A 24,750-nucleotide genomic window follows, 5' to 3' on the forward strand; every position below is an offset into this window, starting at 1 on the left:
TCCCACAGACATTCAGAGTTCCCTTTAGTTGTCATTAAAAAATAAATGATCTGGGGCTAAGTTTATAATAATATATAGTGACATATATAATGATATATATAATAATATATAATGATATGCAAAGCTAATTCTGCCAATACAGGGTATGAGACAGTTTTTAGATACCATGGCTCTGCTCCTTATGGAAGGCACAGAAGATAGGGAAAAGAGGTAATCTGCTCTTTCAGCAGAATAGAACTAGAAAAATAGGGATCCTCAAACTTTTTAAATAGGGGGCCAGTTCACTGTCCCTTTGACTATTGGAGGGCTGGACTATAGTAAAAACAAAAACTGTTTTGTGGGCCTTTAAAAAAAAAGAAACTTCATAGCCCTGGGTGAGGGGGATAAACATCCTCAGCTGCTGCATCTGGCCTGCGGGCTGTAGTTTGAGGACCCCTGGTAGAGCTTCCTTTCAAAGAACTGGACTAAACCTAAATGAGAACAGATAGCATGCCTAAAATTGGGGGCACATTTAAAGAGAGAAAATTCACCATTCTTTCATTTAAATTCCTCAACTTCTCATAAAGGTTATCCTGAAGTTCTCAATGCTATATTTCAGGAAAACATACTTTTTGGCAAATCCTTCAAATCTAGTACAAATTCATTTTTAGGAAGTCAACAAAACACCTGTGTTTAGTCAACAAATATAGCATGGTTAATATAATGTCTGTCAGAGTCAAAAAAACAGCACATCTTGCCTCAGTATTTAAAATCTTAGCTGTGTGACTTAGCAAGTTATTTGCCTCTATCAGCCTGCTTCTTCATCTGCAAAATAGGCATTGTAAAAGCATCGATTCCACAAGATTCTTGTGTAGAATACATAAGAATATATTTTGTGGATGAGTATAAAGTGATCTGAATATTAGCTAGCTATTATATTTATTATCAAATATATTGTAAATGCTAGCAATTAACTATCATCATTATTACTAAATTAGACTCCAACAATAAAAACACTGCAATAAATCCTTCCATGGCACCAAAGAGCAGATAGATATAGTTTTTATACACACATATACACATAGATAAAACATATATAAACATGTATACATATGTATTTAAATATACATACATTCTTTTAAAAAGGACAAGTTATCACAGCTACCTCCATATGTGTTTATATATATATAAAATCTTCTTTGGTTAAGGTAATCTATACAATGATTAAATGGCACATCCTTGAATTGTTAATTTATGTAATATTAGCATACTCACCTCTCAGTAAAGTTAAGATAAGGACAAAGCTACCCTATTCTGAGTTGGGACGATTGCAATTTCTGGATGAGTTTGTATGTCTTATTTATATTTCAGTATACCAGAAGTAATTTATAAGCATAATCATCCCTCTCTAAAAAGTAAAATCCAAGTAATGATGGCTGGCCTCTACTCATGAAAGTACTTAAGAAGTTGATCAAGAACTAGCCAGTAATATATTAAAAGAGAAAGTTAGAAATGATCATCTGCTGAGAAACTGAATCTGGAGGAAAAAGAGTCACGATTCAGATATTATCAAAATGTGACACCTGTTTACTGTAATAATTTCAAGGAAAAACTAATGGAGAAATAATGACAGACCGCTGTGAAAGAGCTCACCTAACATCATCAATCCCTGCCCTTTTCTTTCAGGACTAATAATTTCATCTACCAAATCTACTTTTATTATCATGTTTGAAAAATACCAGACTTTTAAACATTATTTATAGATGAAAAGGAAGGAAAGGTATAGATTTCATTGTCTAGAGCATACTAATACATAATTGCAAGTCTGCTATACTCATTAAATTTAAGAAGGTGTGGTTGGAGAAAGGGAATAATAAAAAGGAAAAAAAAATGAAAGACTGGATAGATGAGCAACAGAGAAAAAAAGAGTGGCAAAAGTAGGCCCAGGGAGCAAGTAAAAGGTCATCTAACTTATCTTGAACTCAGCCCTCAACATTTTCAGTTTCTTAAAATATCTTTTTAGAAAAAAATTCTATAACCTCAATTGTTAATTTTTTTTTTCTCAAGCTCCAGTCATTTGAGCCTTTTTCTTGAATATTAAGTTAATGATAAGGTATTTAGTTATCCATGGGATAATTTAGGACAGTTGCTTTGTTTACTGTGGTATTTTAAAGAATCTGTGATTTAATTCTCATAGTTGTTCTCTTCCAGGGATGTAAACTCACCTTCTTCTTGTGCCCTTTTTTCTATGAATCCTTTATAGAAAGTCAGCTGTTTGCCACAAACTTTCCTTTTGTGTTTTACCATTTTGTGTTACCAATGTGTCACTTGGGTTTTAAAGCACATAGCCTTTGTTATCTCCTTTGATTCTCATTACATGATAAGCCTGTCTCCTTTTCCAGTTTAAATATCCTCATGCTACTTTTCACATACAGATCATTCTTGATAATATGCTGCAGTCTGCTTTTGTTCACTATGTATCATTGTATTTGCACATGGAATTGTTTTGACATTTCATAGTAGCCATTTTGCAAAACAGAGGATAATAGAGATAAGTAGTGAACATTTTGGGTTAAGTAAAAGCAATGACCATACACCCCCTGCATTCGAGCCCAACCTCTTCTTGTTGAACTAAGGTCTATCTGCAACACTGGTACAAAGTTGATTAATAATTATGATTATTAAATGATCACTAACCCATTAAATGGGTTGCCTTTCCAATTGCACATCATACTCTATACAATATACTGTTTTTTTTTTCATTTAAAAGAGAATAATTAGGCACCCGTTATTCATGATTAAATCATTTCTTTTGCCAAGCTAATGCGACTCATTTTCTTTTTATATATATTTACAGATTCTCATGTCTGACTTTTCATCATTTTTATTCCTCTGAATTCTTCCTTCCTCGATTTTTTTTACCCTTCAAGCTGTGGAGACTCAAAGAAGACAGAAAATTCATAGAATTTAGAAAGTCCTGTTGATCAAGGATTACCTTAGAAAGTTAATCTGCTTATTCACTTTAACAGTTTTTCTATTGCTATCAAAATTGAATTGGTGTTACATAATAGTGACCACTGTGGCAGAGATCAAAATACTTTAAAGTTCTTAGCACTTAGTGTCTGATTTGAGTTTCAATCAACCTGTGCTCCATTTAGCTAGATGTTATGAAGTTGTATTATGCTTTTCACTGATGTTGATGCAGCCTTCACTTTAAGGAACACAGAAGTCCCCAGGCAAAAACTGTCAAGGACCAACCTATATGCTGAAGTCTTTTAGAAATGCATTTAAAAAATCAGGCTGCTAATTTTCTAATCTTTTTTGCCTTTGTTCCCAGTATTTCTTATGCCAATAGAAAGTTGCATTATTGTTTGATCTATTTCTATAAGATTCATCAGGTCATTCCATTGGTGTTAAAGAAATGTGGAATGGAAGCCCTTAAAGTTTCAACATGAGTACTGCAAGCCCATCATCCTACCTATCTCCATTTTCTATCTCTGTAACTTCAAGGTAATTACTTTATCTTTTTAAACCTGTTTCCCCATATAAAATGAGGGACTGAGACCAGATCCTTTCTAGTCCTATATCTGGCATAACCTTAATTTTTAAGGGGAAAAAAAAAGGATTTGTGCATGGAAAAGAAGCAATTATGCAAACATGTCAGATGAAGGAAACTATTAAAAATGTGATTCCAATATTCTTCACTATATACTTTTTGCAATAAAGTGAAAAACTTTAAGTGAAAAAGCTTGTATCAATCATTTTCTTTAAATCCTACATCTTGTTCTGTTAACCTACCAAACTGTTTCCCTGAAGCACAGATCTGGCTAGCAGTTTCAATAAATAATGCAGTAAATATTACTTTTATGACCTTATGTCTTTCAAGAAGCTTCAAAATGGATTGTGTTAAAATAAAGATTTCTCTCTTCTGCTCTGCCCCTTCTTGAAGTTTATCCATATAAAACAGGCCAGCATATCATGGGAGTTTTCTAATTGCTTTTTAGTTATGCATAAAATTAAAGACTTCAATCTAGCTATCATAGACTCCTGGCCTATTTTAACTCCTCTATAAAATTTTTCACCATTTTGAGAAACAAAGCATGTAAAAAATGTCAAGGATACAGCCATTTTTCTGGGCTAAACAAATGACTACTTATAATAAATGGTGTGACTGAATTCTATATTTTTCTTTGGTCTGCTGTTCATTTCACATCTCTTCTCTAAAAGACGGTAATTTGTGTATTCATCAACTGTAACCAAGAAAAAATTTTAAGTACTACACAAAAAAAATTTCTATATCACTTCAAAATATGTAAAACTCTCAACTTTGTGAATGAGATATTACAAGTCACCCTGGTGATGGTGCTAATTATGATAATGATGATGATGATGATAATGATGATGATAAAGAGAGTGATAGCAGTTAGAATTTTTATTGTACTTCAAAGCTTGCAAAAAGTTGTATTTATCTAGCTACGTATGTGTGATTTATATAGAATTTTTTGTATGTATATATGTATAAAATATACATCACATATATATGTATATGTAATTTCATGATCATAAACATTTTTGAAGTGTTATTATTCTCTTTCCCATTTTACACAGGAAGAAATTGAGGTTTGGAAAGGTTTGAAAGGGTTAAATGATTTGCCCAGCCTTACAAAGTGTCTGAGGCAGAATTTGAATCAGGTATTCCTGATTCTTAGCTCAATATTGTATCTGTTGCACTGCTTAATTAATATCATCATTATAATTTTGCTCCTGTCTATGTAATTTTTTTTTAATAGTTGTTCCAACTTTTCATGACCCCATTTGAGGTTTTCTCGGCAAAGATACTGAAGTGGTTTCCCATTTCCTAAAGCAAACATGATTAAGTGAATTGCCCAGGGTTACACAGCTAGTAAGTATCTGATGTCAGGAAGATGAATCTTCCTGATTCCAGTCCGAGTACTCTACCCAATGTAACACTTAACTGCCCTATCATTCCAATTTTGCATATGATGGAATTGAAATGCTAAAAGATGAAGTGACTTGCCTGTGATCACATACATTATATCTGAGGGAGGACTAAAACTCAGATATTAAGGTCTAAGAGTCTTATTTACTCTATCATGCAACTCTAACAAAATGGAAGATTGTCCTAAAATCCTGAACCCCAAATGCTATCAAATTCTGTTCATTGTCACTCTTCATTTTTCTAAAGCAAGTATTTTGAGAGAGGTATTCGTTAGTACTGTGACAAAAAAGGATCCCAATATTGCAGTTAGCATGAAATTTGGACTTTATTACAAGTTTCCTTCTATATTTAGTATTGCTTATGACCCAAATGACATGTTCTACTTTAATTTCAATATCTCCAGGGTATAAAGGAAAAAGCTCAAAAATGCCAAAATACAAGAAGTAATTTTCAGACAAATTAAAATAGAAAAATCAAATGTATAGAGAAAGGTTTATTAATTCTGAGCTTATTAAAATGTGCTTATTCAATGCTGTTCTATCTTTTTGTGTATGTTAATCAGTAATTGGCAAAGATCTCCCATATTTTGGTATATCACAAATATAGTAGAATGCTTCAAAGTGGCCTAGAGTTGCCTCTGGATTCTTGAAGGATATGTCTTTGGAGGTTAATGTAATTGTTCTTGGGAAATATAAAAATTCTGCATATGGAAGAGGCAATAGATTGAAGGAACATGTTAGTGAAATTCAAAATCCCATAACCATTTAGCTGCGGGGTGATATCTTATTTTCATGTATTTATTTATATATTCATTCATTCATTTACTTATTTATCTATATGTTTGTTTGTTTGTTTGTGCATTACCATTTTTATTCTCCTTGACAAAATAAAGGATAGCTGGGATCTATTTCATTAGAGATCCTTCAAATGATAAAAATAAGTCCTTTCACATCTCCTGATACATTACATGGAGCAAAATGTATACCTTGGCTTGGTGTGGATTTCTGGTCTCTCCCAAACCCCATATTGAAATCACTTTTCTTTCAAGGCCCAAACTCAGTTATCTCTATTCCTTTGAAACCTTCCCTGATATGTACAGCTAAGAATATTGTCCACCTTAAGATAGATGTCAAAGCAATTTTCCCAGACTTTTCCTTTGTGATAATCAAATTTTTCTCTGAATTATAGCTATTTACATATTGTGCCCCAAATTAGAATTTAAATACTTTGAAAATAGAGGCTGTGTCTTATTTATTTTCCTATTCCTAGTTTCTAATTGTGGCTTGAACTTTTTTTGTTGCTCAGATGTTTTTAGTGATGTCTCACTCTATTTTTGTTTTTGTTTTTGTTTTTGTTTTTGTTTCTCATTTGGGGTTTTCTTAACAAAGACACTGGAGTACTTTTGACATTTTTTTCTTCAACACATTTTACAGATGAGGAAACTCAGGCAAACAGGTATAAGTAACATCCAGTCACACAACTAGTGGGTATTTAATGCCAGATGTGAAGCAAGGCCTTCCTAAATGCAGGCAATTGCTCTCTTCACTGTGCCACATAGCTCCTCTGCCCTGAACATACCATAGACACTTAATAAATGATTCCTGAAATGAGATCATGTATTATTCTTATTATCTCAAATCAGTTATAAAATGAAGCTTTGCCATCCCTTCAGAATATTCATGTGATGTTTTAATCAATTGTTATAGTACCAAGAATCTAACATCTGTAGTTAGGCGTATTATCATGCCTGTAATCCCTGTTCCCTTGGGAACCTAAGTATGGGGCATAGCTTGAGCTTGGTAGTTCTGAGTTGCAGGGGGTATCCCCAGGAAGTACAATTAAGTACCACTTTTGTTATCCCCTGGGACAGGCAGCCCACTGAAGAAGGGCAAACCAGAATAGTTAGTACACAGAGGAAGTTGGAGTTTCCATGACAATCAATGAAGAGATTTCTCATGAGAGAGTGTAATGGTGCCAGTCTCAGATCGATGGGGAAACCTAGTCTCAAAAAAATAAACAAACAAAAATTCCTAATATTTGAGGTTTAAAGTGTGGGAAATTTTCCTTTAAAATAGTTATTCTATACTTCTAGATAGCTTCACTTTTCTCAAAGTTTTAAAAAAATCTGAGGGAAGAAAGTAACTTAATAATTTTGCATATGATAATTACAACATGTTCATTTTTCAGGAATGTTGCTTTTTATGCACATTCCTTTCCTCCAGTCCACTTGCCTGAGAAGGACACAATGACTTCTCACAATCATTCTCAGAATGTCTGGTCCAATCACATGGTCACCTTTGAACATTCACCAATAGCTACTTCCATTGCTATTAATGGGAGATAAAGCAAGGCCATGGTGACTTATTCTGCTTGTCATTTCAACTAATTGTCATTTAAGAGGTATATAGTTTCTTTTTCAGGTTTTATCAGACACAAAGTAGATTTTATTCTTATTTCATGTTAAATATAGACCAAGAAACCCAGGTTAGTATCTATTATAACAGAGAAATAGTTATTCTTACAAATAATCCCATTTGGGTGATGGGGAAAATTTTTTTTTCTCACACTTTAATGAGATATTTGGGTAGAAGTGCTAGACTAGAACTAAGCCTCTTGGGGAAAATTTTGTCAGTAGTCTAGAATTTAACACTTATGACAAAAGTGTTTGACATGTAGAAGTGGTACAGAATGAAAACAGCAAACTAGAGGAGGACTGTCATCAAAAGATTTATATTTCCAAGTTTATGGTCACAAAAAAGAAGAATTTTCCTCATGTGTACCTTATAAACAACCTTCACCTCTAAACTTAGCTATGTTAACTGAAGCAATTTTTTGAACTGCTTAGCTAGAAATTGGCCTTTTGAAAAACTTCATACATCTAAATGTAGAATTTTAAGATTTAAAGTTAGAAGGTATTTTAGAAAACCCAATCCAAATCTCTCATTTTACATCTGATGAAAATGGAAAATAAGGGTGAAGGGACTTGTCTAATGTCACGGAAATAATGTTTTAACAGACCTGTTATTTGGAACCTTGTCTCCTGTTGTCAAATCCAGTGTTTTGTACATTATTTCATGTTATATACATTTGTACACATATTTACATACACATCTTCTATGATGCTATGCCACACATATGGAAAAGAAAAATCAATAAAAAAGAAGGGAACAAGTTTCATACTTCTCTAATGCATATAGATTTTCTATTTTTATATTTTAAAAAAGGTATTATATATGCCATTGTTCATATTCATTTTTCAAGGTACATTTAATACCTCAGATTCAGCTAATTTAATTCATTATGGTTCACCTTTTCCCTTGGCAAAAATACCTACCATGTTTTAACTTCAAATAGAATACTGAAATGCTGTACTTTACCCTTGGAATATGGATTTTGACTCTGAAATGACTATGTAATAGAACTCAGAAGCCACTATATGTTCAATTTTATATTGTCTACCACTAGAATTTTTGGGGGGTAAATTATATCAATAAACATGTGTAATGAAGAATTTATACATACATGCTCCCAAAACTTCTAGATTAAGATAAAAATTTCCTGCTGATAAGTCCATCATTTTAATAGGTTGTGTCTTTTCTTATCTTGAAGCCTTCAGAAAAAAAATGTTTGGCTGATATATTCCAAATTAATATTAAAACGTTTCTGTAAGGAATTGTTTTTGTCACAGCATAACTGAGAATAGTATAAGGTTCTGAAAAATATATTAAATTAACCAATCTATATTTATTGAATCTCAACTATACATTCTGTTTTATGATAATAGTTATAATTGAAAGGAAAGAACAAATATGAAATGCATTTTAAAGAAATAAATGACGTAACATGGCAGATAGGATTTAATGAATAGAGATAGAAGAACCTATGATACTAATTCTCAATTGTGAAACTGAAAAAAATAGTCATACCACTGGCAGAAATGGGGTTAGTTGAGAAAAAGGGAAAGATAGTAAGTTCAATTTAAGAAATGTTAAGTTTGGAAGTAATAGGATACCAAGTATAGATGGTCAAAAAGGCTTCTCTTAATTTTAAACTGAGAAGGCTATTAGATTGGCCAATTAGAGGTTCACTAATTTCAGAAAATTTATTTAATATTTATAAATTTAATTTAATATTTAATTTAATAGTATTTAATAGGGAGAGTTAAAAAGAAAAAAAAACAACATAGCTTATAAGCAATGTATAGATAAGAAATATAATGCAATGAAAAACTAGTTTTAAAATTTTTTGGAACACTTCCATGTCTCCTGCTGTCAAATGAGATACTATTTGTACACAATACACATAATAAACATGCAAATGCATATTGTGTGTACAGATATACATAAATGTATATACGTATATGTGTGCACACAGACAAAAGCAGTCAACATAATGAATTAAATTATTTCATTACATTAATTTTAAGCCTAATGGGGTTTTAATTCCAAATGTTATGTCTAAAATACATATCTATATGGAAATTTGCTCTTAAAAAAATTTCTCAGTTTCTCTTCCTCCCTCCTTCTCTCTTGCTCTCCTTTCCCTCTCTCCTTCCCTCCCTCTTTCTGCCTCTTTCTCTCTCTCTCTCTCTCACTCTTTTTAGATATAATATATGTGTGTGTGTATATATATATATATGCTTTGAAATGAAATTACCCTTTCTCTGGGTGTACAGCTAGAGATCTTGGTTGATCCAGGCCTTGAGAAATGATTACATATCGGAATGAACCATTAAGTCTTGCAACTTCAATCAAGTTGAAGCCATGGTCTGTCCAATATATATTACCTGGAAGAAAAACCAAACATTTTAATAATATCATTAGTAAAAAAAAAAAAATAGTAAGTAAAGAAATGCTAAAAATTAAATTTCAGTATTACTAGCATAATTGAAAAGATTGCTTTTTAATCTATTTTTCTTACATTTTTTCATCATCCTCCTGTTAGCAGAAAACTATAGTGACTAATTTATCAACATTTCCAAAAGTGATCTCAAGGATTTCCAGATTAAATAATATTCTGGCACTTTTAGCTGACAAAAATAAACTGAAACTTTTGCCAGTTTATTGGATGCATTCTAACTTTTCAACTGTCTTCAGGTAAAAAAAAAAAAGAACTTCTAAGAATTTTTTTTTTCTTTTTCCCTGCCTTATAGAGTTCTCAGGAGACTTTGGTGAAGTTAACACTGAATAATCTACTTCTACATAAAAATAGAAAAAACCTATCCAGAGGCTCTGAAGCATTAGAAAGAGTGGTACTGAAAGCAAAACAAGTTATTTATCCCCATGTCTACAAGTTCAAAAGTGTATTGTTATGAGCCAGAAACAGAATTTTGACAAAAAGATTGAGCCCTTAGCAAAATTGGTGTAAAAAGGTAAAGAATGTCATGGATTATACCAGCAATCCAGTCAACTGCTATGCCTTCCACTCTTCCCAAACCATTTGTAATAATATCTTCCTTCCAAGTCTGATCTCTTTTAGCTCTGCTAATTTTATTGAAGCCCATGTCTGTCCAGTAGATGGTGTCATTTTCTATAGATAAAACACAGAATAGAATTAAAATTATTAAAATACATCATTTTGTAATAGAATCATTAATTGAAACAATTATTTGAACAAATAATTGAAACATTCTTCTGTGGATATTTACCATTGAAGGTCCTAAAGCACAATTTCTTCAAGATTTTGAATTTATGCAAAATGTCAAGAAATTTACAACTATATAATTTTAATAAAATGTTCAGTCTTTCTGTATTTGACATATACCCTCACTAAAGACATACTTTAAAGCCTCAACATAACATGGAAGGTGATCTTGTATTTTTGAAGACTGTAAGAGCAGCCTTAGATTCTATTCCAAGCTTGATATACTTTAAATCTTCAGAGACAAATTCTGTTCTCATTCAAGATTCAAACTAGCTAAATTTAGAAAAGCACCCCTTTAAAACCATGGTCTCCAATTGATTGGATTTTGTGGTCATAACAACTCTTAAATCCATCACTATGGCATAGAGGCATCATAATCTATATTGATAGGGAGAGCCAGAACGTATCAGTGTGCTTGGAATACAGCAAGTACTTAATAAATTCTTCTAGATGGGTTGATTTGTTAATGGGATGGCACCTATGATGAGGAAATTAAATAACTCTTATAATGCCAAAGTAGTGAATTTGCAGAACACTTACTTTGATTTTTCCTCCCCCTAACATTCCCTTTCATGGAATCTTCCTACAACTCATTCAACCATTTCTTCTAAACTAAGGAGTATTAAAACCTCTGTGCATCTCTAGAATTATCACTATGGAAGGATAGTTTCGAATGGACAAAGTATTACTAAGAGATCTGATATCAAGATCACACAGTAGAAGGTTAAAGGTGTTCAGGGATTCACTAAAAAGGCTTACAATGTCATAGGTAAAAATTCATTAATATGTGTAGAGTTCTGGTAATCTATTTAATCATCTATAGCAAAGTATTTAATCAAGAGACTAAAAAAGAAAGGGGAAGCTACTGAAAAGATTATTATATAGTTATTTAAAAGATCATACGATAACTGAAAATGGATGCATTAAAATATTTTTGAAGACATGGGAATACTACATAATAACTTTCTTTCTTTTGTTTTTTCTTTTCTATTTTCCTTCCTTTTTTTTTTTTTTTTTTTGAATCCACTGACGAAAGATGTATCTGAAGGCTACAAAACTAATTGTTTAATATTGTTCTACTGTCTTCTGGGTATTAAATTTAAGGCAATTGAGCTATACAATACAGATTGACTATGTGTACATATCATTAAAGTAGAATATAAATAAGAATATAAGTAGAATATAAGGAAAAATGTGTTCAAGTTCTGACTCTGGCATACCCCAAGTGGTCATGGTAATTTTGTGAACATCTTAGCATCCTAGGCACTCTGAAGACTATAAGTTTCAGATGAATCAGTAATTTCCCCTTTTTTTAAGAGAAGTGCACACATGTATAAACATATATACAAAGATTCATCAATAAATGAGTTTCTACCCTGATAATTTCCTAGGTATTTCAATCTATAAATGAGAGCACCATAATTCTGGACATATACACATACAAAGGATGTTTATGTGGATTTTCAACTTTAGGAGTGACTTTCTAATCAAAAAAAAAAAAAAAGTTGAAAACAGGCTAACCTAATTTTAGAATTGTTGTTTGTTTATTTTAAGGTAGCTCAAAAGAATGCTGCAAATAACAATTCTTTTCCCACGGCCCCCATTATGGTTGACAGGTAAGTATTATAGGAGTTAGGGGGAAAAAAAAATCAACAAGAATAAGAGAAGATTGAAGTCTAAAGAATTTATTTTCCACAAGTATGAAAGACGTGGACAATTTTTGAGTGAACTAGATAAGATATGTGATCTTTCTCTTTCTGTCATAGCCGAAAAATAACTGGCAATATATGTATGTGCAAAGTGCAGGTTGACTTCTCTTCTAAAAGAGAAAGTAAAAATGCTTGAGAAATAGCTCTTCATTCTTCAGGTTATCACAAAGGTTGAAATGCTCCTAGAAAAAAAAATTGGAAGATGGGTTTTTCGATAAAAACAAAATAAAATTTTCTGAAGTGATAACTGTATAAATTGACTTGTTAGAAGGGTGGAGGATTGAATGATTACCAAAAAAAAAAAAAAAAAAAATGAGGAGAACCAACGAAGATCTCATAGATAAGAGTATATTGGTGTTAGGAATAGCCTTAGTAAATTATAGGCTCGTCAAAATATGTAAACATATTGGTATGTATTTCTCTCCCTTCTGTAGATTTATATGCATAGGCTGAAACCAAAATAAGACCAAAAAAAACTTAGAGAAGCAAAAGAAGAAAGTAGGCCAAATCCACAAATAATTAATGTTCAATCAATGAAACTAAAATCCTTAATTAAATAATTTTGGGTTTTTGAAGGAAGAAAAAAAATCTTCTTTAAAATAATATAATTTCCTTCTACTACATTGGACAGAAATAACATGAAAATAAAGAAATAAATCCACATATTCATAAAGCTTTGAATTCATTTTCAAATTTAATTCATTCTAAGATACTTTTTTCTTTTTTGGATGCATGACCCCTATATTCTATCACAAATTTTGTACTGTAGAGTCAAAATCATTTGAAGTAGAACATCAGATATCTCTGTAAAAATAGCTTGGTGAGGTAGATTAGCAATTGTATTCCTAACTGCATATATTAGTCAAAAATTTTAATTGATGTATATCTATCAATCAACATTTATTGTAGGACTATTACTCTAATGTCTTAGGTTCTATTTAGGAACTGCAAAGAAGAATGACAACTGCTCCCTGTCAACACACACACACACACACACACACACACACACACAGACATTAGCTAGAATAATAAAATCAAAATGTGTGATATTTTAGATATGATGAAACATTAACTGATGAGAGAAGGATTTACAGAAGAGAAAATATTTGTGTTGGACCTTGAAGGAAAGGTAAGATTCAATTCAATTCCATTTAATGAAATAAATATTTATTAAGTATATCCTACGTGCAAGAAATTGTTGGTAGGGGCAGCTAGATATAGTAAATCATAAATCACATAATCACGAGGCCTCATCTTCATGAATTCAGATTCAGCCTCAGACACTAATTGTATAACCCTAGGCAAGTGTAACCCTATTTCTCCTCAGTTTCCTCATCTGTAAAATGAGCTAGAGAAGGAAATGGCAAACCACTCTAGTATCTTTGCTAAGAAAACCCCAAACAGGATCCTGAAGATTTGGATGTGAATGAAAACAACTGAATAACAAAATGTGTGTCACTTTCCTGCAGTATAATAACAGAAAACAATGCAATCCCTATCCCCTATTGTTGGAATCCTTACTAACTGCTAACTAATTAGAGTTGATCTAATCTTACAAGAAGATGTTTTGGCCAGAACCTGAAACAAGGTACTAAGTAGAACTAATTAAGACAAGGCTTGTGTTCACACCTTTACTCATTGGAGTCCACAAGTATGCTAGCTTCAAAAAGTACACTTTCTAACTTCAAGGGAGTCCACACCTCCCTTAAAGCTCATTGGGCCAGAGAGCACTATGGGAGAAAACCCATAATCCCATTCTCTCAGAAGAGGCAGATAAAAGGCCAGCGATGAGGGATCTATGGCAGAATACATTTTTTCCTCTTGGCTGGCTGATCGTGCTGGACTCGAGAGGAGCGACTCTGGTGCAGAGAACACTTTGACGGATTTCAGTGGAGCTACGCTAGAAGCCCTCTCTCCGCGGCAAGTTGGTGGCTGGGCTCCCCAGAAGGAGAAAAGAGAGACATTCCATCTCTGTGTTGGTTGGAGGCAGAAGAAAGCAGAGGCAGAGGCTGAAGGACAGAACCTTTGGATTTGGAGACATCCGAAGGGCTCTAAGCCTCTAAATCGGCTGTGCTTTGAGAAGAACAAGAACGCCAACATTTGAACTCTAACACCCTATATTTTATTGGAAGAATTGAATGTGTATTTGGTAAGTAAATCGAAGAGGCCAAAGCAATGAATTATTGGGACATAGGATTCTTTGTGGATCGTAGAGCTTTGTGAAGCTCTAAATGTCTAAATGAAGACATTTTCTATTCTACCCACTAGTAATGCCCTACTTCTAAAATATATTTCATGTATACTGCATATATCTTAAGTTTACAGTTATTTGCTTGTTATCTCCCCCAGGAATGTGAGCTCCTTAAAAACAAGAAATTTGTGGATTTTTTTTTTTTTTTTTGTATCTCAGTGCTTGGTATGGTATCTAGCATATGATAAGTATTTACTCAATGCTGTTTGATTGTTGAAGCAATTCAATGATAATGATTCAGATTGACTATAAAAAAATTTGTGAACTAATAATAATGATGATGACCATGATTACTTCATTCTTATCCACATTTTTCAGATAGAGAAACTAAAGTAGATAAGTCAAGTGACATGTCCAGAGTCACACATCTAGTATGTTCTGAGAACAGACTTGAACTAAAGTGTCCCTGACTCTGGGCCCAGTACATATTTTGTGTACTACTACCTTTTTGAACCAATTGATTTATTTGTCCCTTACTATGACCTTATCTTACCCCTACCAAATAATCCTAAGAGAAAAGGAAAATAATTTTAAAATCACTATTTGCAATTAAAGGATATATAGAATGATAGTGAAGCCAAGTTCAACAACTTTAAAATACAAATATATATTTCTCTATTTAAACAAATAAAAATAGAAAAGAAAAAGGGAGAAAACATTTTCATGTGTACCATAGAACATAAGAGAGGATTCAAAATATGTAAACAATAAATTTCCATTTTAAGAAAGCATATGTTATAATAGAATTGTCCATCTTTTCTTTATTTCCTTATAGGTTTATTTTGTTGTTGTTCTCTGCTGTGAACTTTTTATTTTATTATTTTTTCCTCTGTCCTCCCCTCACCTTCCTCAAGCAGTTAAGTATGAATATATTTATGTGCACATATATATGTATATATGTGCATACAAACATACATAAACACATACATACATGTACATATACACATTTACATACACAAATACATACATCTAAAATTATATTAGTATGGCTGGTATCTATTTCTCTTTTTTGACTGAAATTTTTAAAATTTTGTCTTTGTCTGAGACATAACTACCCCTATTTTTACATTTTTTTCTAACACATTCTACTCCTGCTAATTGCTATTATATTTGTGCATATCTTTTGTTTTCTACCCCTGCAAACACTTCTACTTTATTTCTATCCCCTAACTTGCCTTGCTATTATTTAACCTTTTCAGCACTCCAAGAATCCCTCCTTTATCCTTTTTTGCCATCCTTTCCCTCCTTTATCCCATTCCCATTAATTTATACATCCTCCCCCTCTTTTATCTTTAGAAATTTTAGAGGGTTTTATACTCTTCTGAATATATATATATATATATATATATAGATATATATATATATATAACCCATTCCCAATGTGAATAGGATTTCAGAACTGCCAGCATTCCTCCCCCAAATTCCTGTGTATCAGTTCTTGCTCTCACACCTCATTCATATAACATAATTAGTGTTTTTATCTTTTCCTACACAATTTTACTTTTGAAATCACATCATGTTCAGCTTTACTCTAATCTTTTTTTAGGACTATTCCATTACTAATGACAATTTTAGACATATGTTTTACATTTCCATGTATAAAACATAGAGTTTATCCTTACTGAGTCCTTTCAAATGAGTCATTGATCTTGACTTTTATATGTCAGATTATTTTTATTAAGTTCAGGTTTGTTTGCCACAAAGTCCTGGAGATCTGGCAAGTCTCTGAATATCTCATTTTTTCATTCATTATCATAGCTGGATATAATATTTTTGGCCTCAACTCTAGTTCTTTTTCCTTTGCCTGCTCGTTTGGTTCTATTTTTTAAATAATATCTCATTATTAGTGTAATCATCTCTTGTCCATCTTGTAGAGGGGCAGGGTGGAATAGTCCCTCTGGTCTGAAGTTTTCCTTCACTTTTCCCCTTTGGCCTAGAAACCCAAATGGAGAATTGTACCCTCGGGTAAGTGCCAGCAGTCAACAGAATCCCTACCTCACTGCTTCAGCACTTACTGGGCATGTGCTAGTTCCTTCTCACCCAGGATGCCGGCATCCCTTATTTATCAGCAGACAGTCCCTCTAGTAGCCCAACTCTGATGCCTGACTCACCACACTGCCTAGGAAGTTAAAGTTTCTGTGGCAGCATCCAGGGTTGCCTCCCAACCCAATTAACTCCAAGAGTTTCTGCTTGTTGTTTAGCACAACTAGCCTGGAGATGTTTATCCTTCACTGGGGCCAAACCTCAGTCATGGTGTCTTTCTCCAGATCTTCTCCCATTGTCGGAGGACAACTGTTCTGCCCCAACTCCTATTTGCTTTTAGCCCTTTATGTTCTCCCTGAGGTGCATTTGTCTTGTATGGCGGGAGGAGGGGAATCTGAAGAACTTGAAATTTTCTGATCTACTCTGCCATCTGCCCAGAATTCTCACAGTATTTATTTTCCTAATTCTACTGCTAACAAATATAAATAAATGCCATCCTTTGTTTCTATAGTATGTCTTCCACGAAACTTGCAAGAACTTTGTGGTTGGGGATTCCTGTTTTTTTGTTTGTTTTTTGTCTTTTCAGCAATATTAAATTTCCTAGCAGGATATATAGATGCCTAAAAAAAAAAAAATGCTGAATTGAATTGAAGATAAGCAAAATTATGAGATCAAAAATGGTAATTAAGAAGAAAATCAGAAAAAAAAAGAGAAAAAGATTCTCACATCATTCAGAGGTTGTGTTTAAATCAATATTGCTGAATGGTATAGTGCTGAATTTGGGATCAGAGGCTTGCAATGCATTCTTATCTCGGCCACTTATTACTTGTGTGATGCTGAAGAAATCACATTGCTTATCTGGGTTTCAATTTTCTTATCTTTTCAACTAGCTTTGCTCAATAAAATTTTATTTAGCATTTACTCTGTGCCAGACACTTTGCTAGGTACTAGGGATACAAAAAAGGAGGCAAAAGACAATTTCTACCCCTAAAGAGCTTACAATCTAAAGGGAGAGACAACATGCAAACAAATACATTCAAAGCTTATTATATACAGAATAAATAAAAAAAATATTTAAAAGAGGGTAATCACTGGAATAAATGCATATTATGGATGATTTCTTGTAAGAAGGTGGAAATTTTGTTGGACTTGGAGTCAAGGAAGTCAGTAGTCTGAGCAGAGGAGAGAAAGTTTTCTAGTCATATGGGAAAGCCAGAGTAAATTCCCAGAGCCAAAAGATAAAAGTACCTCATTCATGGAACAGTCAAAAGGCCATTGTACCTGGATTAAAGAGTGTATGTTAGAGACCAAGAAGATTGGAAAGACAGGAGAATGCTAGATATGAAGGAGCATAATCGCTCCTAGAGGAATAGGAAGACATTAAAGTTTGTTGAGTAAAGGGTGAAGAGATCAGAACAGAGTTTTAGGAAATCACTTGAAATAATGAATGGAGAATGGAATTAATTCATTTGTAAAATAAAATGTTTAGACTTTAAATTTAAGATTCCATAAACTCTAATATGAGGAAATAAAATAAGATCATTCTGAATGTTTGTTCTAACTTAAAATCAATTATCCTATATGCAAAATATAGTAAATTAATAGTATATTATTCATTAGTTAATACAATAGTGTCATAGGGTTGGAAACTATGTAAATAAAAGTTATAAGAGAATAAACATAAATATAGTTTGGGTTTAAGAAAAAAGAGTCACAATAACTTTTTAAAAACATTAAGTAATATGTATAAGCTGAAAACTTGCTTATTCTCTCACTTGTGAAGACAGAATAAAAGAAAAATAGTCTATATTCTCTTTGTAAGATTTAGGCAAAACATAAAGAAGTATTAATTAATTAATTAATAATTAAATATTGTTAATTACTGAAGAAAACTTCATTTCTTCAATGAGATTTGAGCATAAAATAGTTAGCCAACAAACTGCAATGATGGCTTATGTATGGTCCCACTTAGAGGCATGGAGATGGATATATTGATTTCTAAAAAGTCCTTTCCCAACTTTGTGGATCATTATCTAATAAACACTTAACTGGCTGTCTCCTGTCTTAGTAGTCCATTAAGTGTTTGAGAGAGAATGGAGGCAAAATAATTAAAAGATATACTACCTGTGCTCAAGGATCTTATGATCAAGCTGGAGAGATGCATATATGAGAAATAAATAAGAATTATAAAGCCTTTTGTAACAAATGCTATAGATTCTATAGAAATAGAATCTCTCAGGCAGATAGATGTTATTGTGGTGGATAATATATATCTATATCTCACAGATGTTTTGAGGATCAAAACAAATATATCTAAAGCTTCCTAAAAATCTTAAAGTTGAGTATGCCACTCTGTGAAAAGTTTCCCACACTAACAAGTATTAGATTCTAAAGTTCTATCAGTCAAAAGTGGTAGAGAAGACTGAATAAATTCATTCCAGGAAGGACTGCTCATATATGTTAACTCAAATTCACCCAGATTGTCAAAAGGATGACTAACTAAAATGCCATAAAAGGAGAATGCAGAATAACTCATAAATAATGTGTTTCATTTTTAGAATGATAAGGTTTATAGCAACTGTGACCTTGCAAATTAAAATGGCCTACATCTATATGTGCATAGTTAAATGATCATGCTTTCATTCTATCTTATAGAAAACTTCCTTTGAATATATGTAGGTGACAAGATGGTGGTCTTAGGAAGGTGATGCACAAAGGTCAGAAGTGTCTTAATAAATAAATTATTTAATAAAATTAATCCTTTATTGAATATTTATTATGTGCATTGTGCTAAATACTGAAAGAAGGGTGACCATTGCTGATGGTGTGTGTGTTTATTCTTCAAGGCAAGCTAGATTTTCATAGAGTAAAAGTGGATAAAATGCTGAGACTGAAGGTTTGAAGACCTGAGTTCAAATATGACTTCAACCACTTAATAGTTGGATGATAATGGACATATCAGTTAATCTTTTTCTCCCTCAGATTCCTTTGCTATAAAATAGGGATAATAATAGTCCCCACTTCATAAGATTTTTGTGAGTATCACAGGTTATGTTTATAAAGTACTTAACATAGTCTAGCACATAGTAGACTTTTAATAAATACTTCTTGCTTTCTCAAGAAACATACAATTAGGAGACAATATAAGGCAGTATATAATTAAAAGATAAATTACAGAGTTGAATTACAGATGTAAAAGTTTATCAGATGACCTACAAAAGATTCAAAATGAATGTGGGGATTAAATATAGTTGTTTAAGGTAGGTAAAAATTTAAATAGTGAAAAAGACAGGGAACGATACTATAAGGATTCAAATGCTGAATCATTCATTTAGCTCCAAAAATGTGCTAATAATAAGGGTCCCTGGATAACTCAAACAAATTCCTTACACCTTGGTCAAGTCTATTCATGGGAAGTGATTAGATCATCATATCAATAATCTAAAGACTTGCTGTCATCCTGAGCATATAGGAAATTGGCTTCAGTGATAGTGGTAAACATTATGATGACAGCTGAACTTGAACACAGGCATAGACAAAGCTAGACTTTCTGTTTATTTCCAGTTTTAGTAAGTACTTTTCATAAACATTTTTTCTGGTTAATAAAGATAAAGTTCTTGATGCCCAGTATTAAAGGAGAGTCAGTAATAACCTACTAATGAATTACATTTGTTTCTCTTATTTTGAGAAAGGCAAATCAATACAAACTCTAATGGGCAATTTTCCTATAGAAACAAATCACTAAGAACTTCAACTTGGGAGTAAATAAAATAAAATCTACAGACTTCAAAGGTTTTGAATATCTTAATCCCCTTAAGGTACAGTGTTATGAAACCTTAGTTAATGTACATTCTCTCTTAAATTACTTTATCAAACAAGAAATATATGCCCATCTGGCTTTTATATCTTGAATAGAATTTGCATTAAACAGTTATTATAAAAGCAATTCCATTTTGAGGTTTTGAACTGTTTGCTCTCAGGGTAACAAAAAGTATCTTTCACATTTTCCCAAGCTTTCACTTTTTCCACCTCTTCAAAGCAATCTTACTGTGTTGTTTTTCATATGTATTAAGTTAGATCTAGCAGCAATCCTGTGCCTAATTTGGACTTTCAGGTAGCATATGAGACCTTAAATTTCCTGTCACACTCTCATCATCTTCAGATTATAGGAAGTTGGTTAGCAGCTGGGGGATCACGCTAATTTATTCTGTTTTAGGTTTACAAAGGCTAGCTGTAAAGTTGAGACCGTATTTTGAATACTTTTATCTTGAGGGGACACCTACTCAAAGATATTTCTTTACAAAATCATCAACCTCTTTCAAAAAATGCTGCCATTCTTTTCCCATCAAATTTGGGAGAAACAAAAATGTAGCAATCTCACTCCCCAAATGTACTCCATTGTGTTGCAACAAAAATAATGAGTAAAAGTAAGGAATGAAATTTTTATCAGGAAAGATAAAAGCAAATGATGTAATATAGAAATTCATGATTTTGTTCATCCCTCAGACTTGAAATCATAAGGAAAATAATGAATTGAAAAATTCACAAAATGCTAAAAGTAAAAAAAAAAATTAAACAACCTTATTATTCAAATCATATTTCTGCAGATATAAGAAGGCATAACACTACCTCTAGTCAATCCAATCAAAAATGCATTTATGAAATACCCATGATATTCAAGACACTATACTGATGTGGAAGTTTTAGTACTAAATAACATTTTTTTCTGGATGAATTTTGAAAATAAACTATTTTTGAATAGAATCTTTTTTCTCATAAGACTCTAAGCTAAACAATTATGAAATAGAACAAAGCAGAGGAAAGGAAACTGAATTTGATCAGAAATGATTCTGATCTTATTAAAGGAAAAACAAAACTAAATCTTACCACTGCTAGAAAAAAATTAAACTTTACTACATGTTTTTTAAAGTTATATTTCTTTGAATATTCCAAATAAGAACATGATTAATTTTAATAAATCCTATCATCTCATGTTTTCAGAGGATAAACTTGTCCCAATGTTCTAGAATTACTAAAAACTATTCTTTGAGATCTTTAGGATGAGAGTCTATTATAATAACATATGGGATGGAGGAGGGAAAGAGGAAATTTCAGGACTAGAAAAGTTATCATTAATAATATTAAAGGTTCAATATCATTGCCATGCTCAGTGACAGTCTTAAAAGTCTACCTAATCATTTTATTAACAAGATGACACAGAGATCTATGAGAACATTGTGATATGATTATTTTCTAATTTGATTTTTACTATTATTGAGCTGTAGTTAACAAGATAGTAAAATATAAGCAGTTAACTGTGCTTAGACTTTCCCAGAAAATAGTGACTTTCTCTTCTGAATATAATCTAACTTTCAAGAGAAGAACATGAAGAAAATAATGGCAATAATATTTAATATTAATTTTAGTGATGTTAAAATCTTCAGTTCACTATTGTCCCATAGGCACTGTAACTTCACTGTAAAGCTATCTTGGAGATTCATGGTGGAGGAATATTATATGGTTGATTACAGTTTTTTAAGGAAGCAACCATTCTGAAAGTAGCCCACGATAATTTAGTCTTTGACTTGCCTAAATTCTATTCTATTTCAAGTATATGGCAAAGTTAAATAATTTATTATAAATACTACAAAACTAACTTTAATTCAATTAAAAATGAAACCATAATTCTAAAACTTTTGAGAATTGTGGGTAAAGAAATTTTTAATATGAAAAATAGGTTCTAAATCATAAAAATCAATGTATATCACAATATCTCATTCAATGTCTAGCAGACATTATAAGATAAATTAAATGATATTGCAAGATAACATTATTCTATATATCTACTAGAATAAACTGGGAATGTTCACACTTAAAACAGATTCATTGAAATACAAACCCAGATGAATTAAAGTTGATAACATTTCTTATTAAACCTATTTAGAATCTATTTATATTAAAATAGTTTCAACTATGGCATCTAAAGAATAAATTCCCTGTTAATCTGAAAATAAACCTCAACTTCTAGATCAAGGGACCATTTTAAGAATCTACACTTCCCTGTATCTTCTTTCCCTCATTCTGAAACTCATTAGCCCTTATTCACATGATACAGTGGAGGTGCTACACTGTCATAATTAAACTACTAAGAGCAACTTATGTATACTTACTTAATATTGCTATATTCAGAAACTTTCATAGATTGAACTTTCTCTACCTATTCTTTGGTTTTATACTAGACTATTAGACTGAGGTAATTGGTGGTAGAAATTGATTGAGTGCTGGATCTGAAATCAGGAAAATACAGTTTTCTAAGTCCAAATCTTCAGAAATGTCCTAGCTGTGTGACTCTGGGCAAGTCACTCAAGTTTATCTGCCTCAGTTTCCTCATCTGTAAAATGAATTAGTGAAGGAAGAGGAGAACCTCTTCAGTATCTTTGCCAAAAAAAATTAAATGGGGTCATGAAGAGTCAGTCAGTACTAAAATGACTGAACATCAAATTAGGTTATTTGTTTCAAAATGAGCAATATTTTGGTGAATTTGAAGTGAGAACCCAATATATTTAACTCAAATCAAAAATATTTATTAAGCACCAGTATGTCCCATTGTTGAATAAAAATTGGGATATGAAGAAAAACAATTAAACACAAATATTTCTTGGTTTTCAAGAGATTTCATTTGACTGATTTGAAACATGTCCACATATAAAATAATACCAATTAAATACAAAATTATTTGTGTACCTTAAAATACTATAATACATTAATTATTTTAGTTATTATAATCAGAATTGACAAGATTTGACATCTGATTAAAGAAATGGTCAGTGGAATTGGATGAATAAGAGGAGACAAATATGATTTCTTGGTGACTGAACCAATGATAGTACCTTCAATAGACGTAAAGAGGAAGAATGGGTTTAGAAGAGAAGATAATGAGTTCAGACATGTTGAGTATGAGATGCCTACGGAATAGCCAGAGTAGGATAACCAGCAGATAAGTAAAGATTAAGGACTATCTCAGGAAAAATGTGAAAAATGAGAGGTTTCTGTTTTAAAGTAAGCTGCATAGCTGAATGGAACAAGAGAATATACAAAGAAGAGAGGCCTCAAGACAAAACCTCAGGTGATACTCATAGTTAGAAAGCTGGACAGCAAAGTTGGTTCTTCAAAGAAAACAGAGAAAAGAAAATTCAATCCACAGTATGACTGAGAACAAGAGGAAAAAAGAGTCATGAAAGCCCAAATGTGAGAGAGAAATAAAAAAGTTAAATGTTATAGCAGATGGAGAAAGAAACATTTCTCGAATGTTAGCATGATTAGCACTCAAGGAAAATTCCAAAGGCAGTTCCCATTTATATTAGTTTGTGATGAAGGTACTGGAACAAATGACATCTGTAAAAAGTCATTTAACTGGCAATTTTGGGAAATATATAGCTCCTTTGAGTTCTGCTATCCATCCCCCTGTGTTCCACATTATTAAATTAAATTCTATGTATGAGATACCACTGACTAAGAGAAATTTGGTAGTTTGAGAAATGGTTTTTACATCCAAGATAAGTGTTCCATTAGCATTAGCACAATTGATGTAACATCAAAAATTACTTTCAAGAATGCATCTTTCATAAAGATCTAAGTATGTGAAAATATCTTCATAATACAGTGTGGCAACAAAATCAAGGGAAATTAATTGTCTTTCACAAGAAGAAGTCTCCAGTCTTATAACATATCAGGGAATATTAACTATAACTTTGAAAAGTCCATCCTTAGGCTTGCTGGAAAAATTTTTTGAGACCCTAATTTATAATTTGTTGCCAACCATGATTTTACATGTCAGAGATTGCTACGGACCTAGCACTAACAGTTGAATGAATAGATGTACAAGTTTCTCAGACAACTGTGTTCCCTGAAGAAATTGATGACCCAAATGAAGCGAGAACACAGTGTAAGAGATCTAGATGAATAAGCAACTGTCCTATGATGTCAGCAATACAGGGTGTTTGTCACTTATTATAGAGGTACACAAAAATATGTGCTTAATCTTGAGGTTCATGAAGCTCATAAGGTTTAAATGACTCAGTCATAGTGACACAAGAAGATTCATAGGTGGAACCCTAAACTCAGGGATCCCTGATTCCAAATATCTCATTCTTTCAAACAATCATTTGCTTCCTATCAAATAGATGAATATTTGGAATGTTCAGTCCTCATAGCTACTAATCAAG

The 24,750-nt window shown here is 32.2% G+C and overlaps 1 protein-coding gene across 1 annotated transcript in view; it reads right to left on the reverse strand.

Moving 5' to 3' along the window:
* LRP1B (LDL receptor related protein 1B) overlaps positions 1-24,750 on the reverse strand; it is a 2,056,943-nt gene that overhangs the window by 618,015 nt on the left and 1,414,178 nt on the right. The window contains exons 36-37 of the mRNA XM_051990638.1: positions 10,334-10,468; positions 9,596-9,725 (exon numbers count right to left, since the gene is read on the reverse strand). Of these exons, the coding sequence (XP_051846598.1) occupies positions 9,596-9,725; positions 10,334-10,468 (265 nt within the window). The remainder of the gene's footprint in view (positions 1-9,595; positions 9,726-10,333; positions 10,469-24,750) is intronic.

This window comes from Antechinus flavipes, chromosome 3, assembly GCF_016432865.1.
Source record: "Antechinus flavipes isolate AdamAnt ecotype Samford, QLD, Australia chromosome 3, AdamAnt_v2, whole genome shotgun sequence".
Classification (NCBI taxonomy): Eukaryota; Metazoa; Chordata; class Mammalia; order Dasyuromorphia; family Dasyuridae; genus Antechinus; species Antechinus flavipes.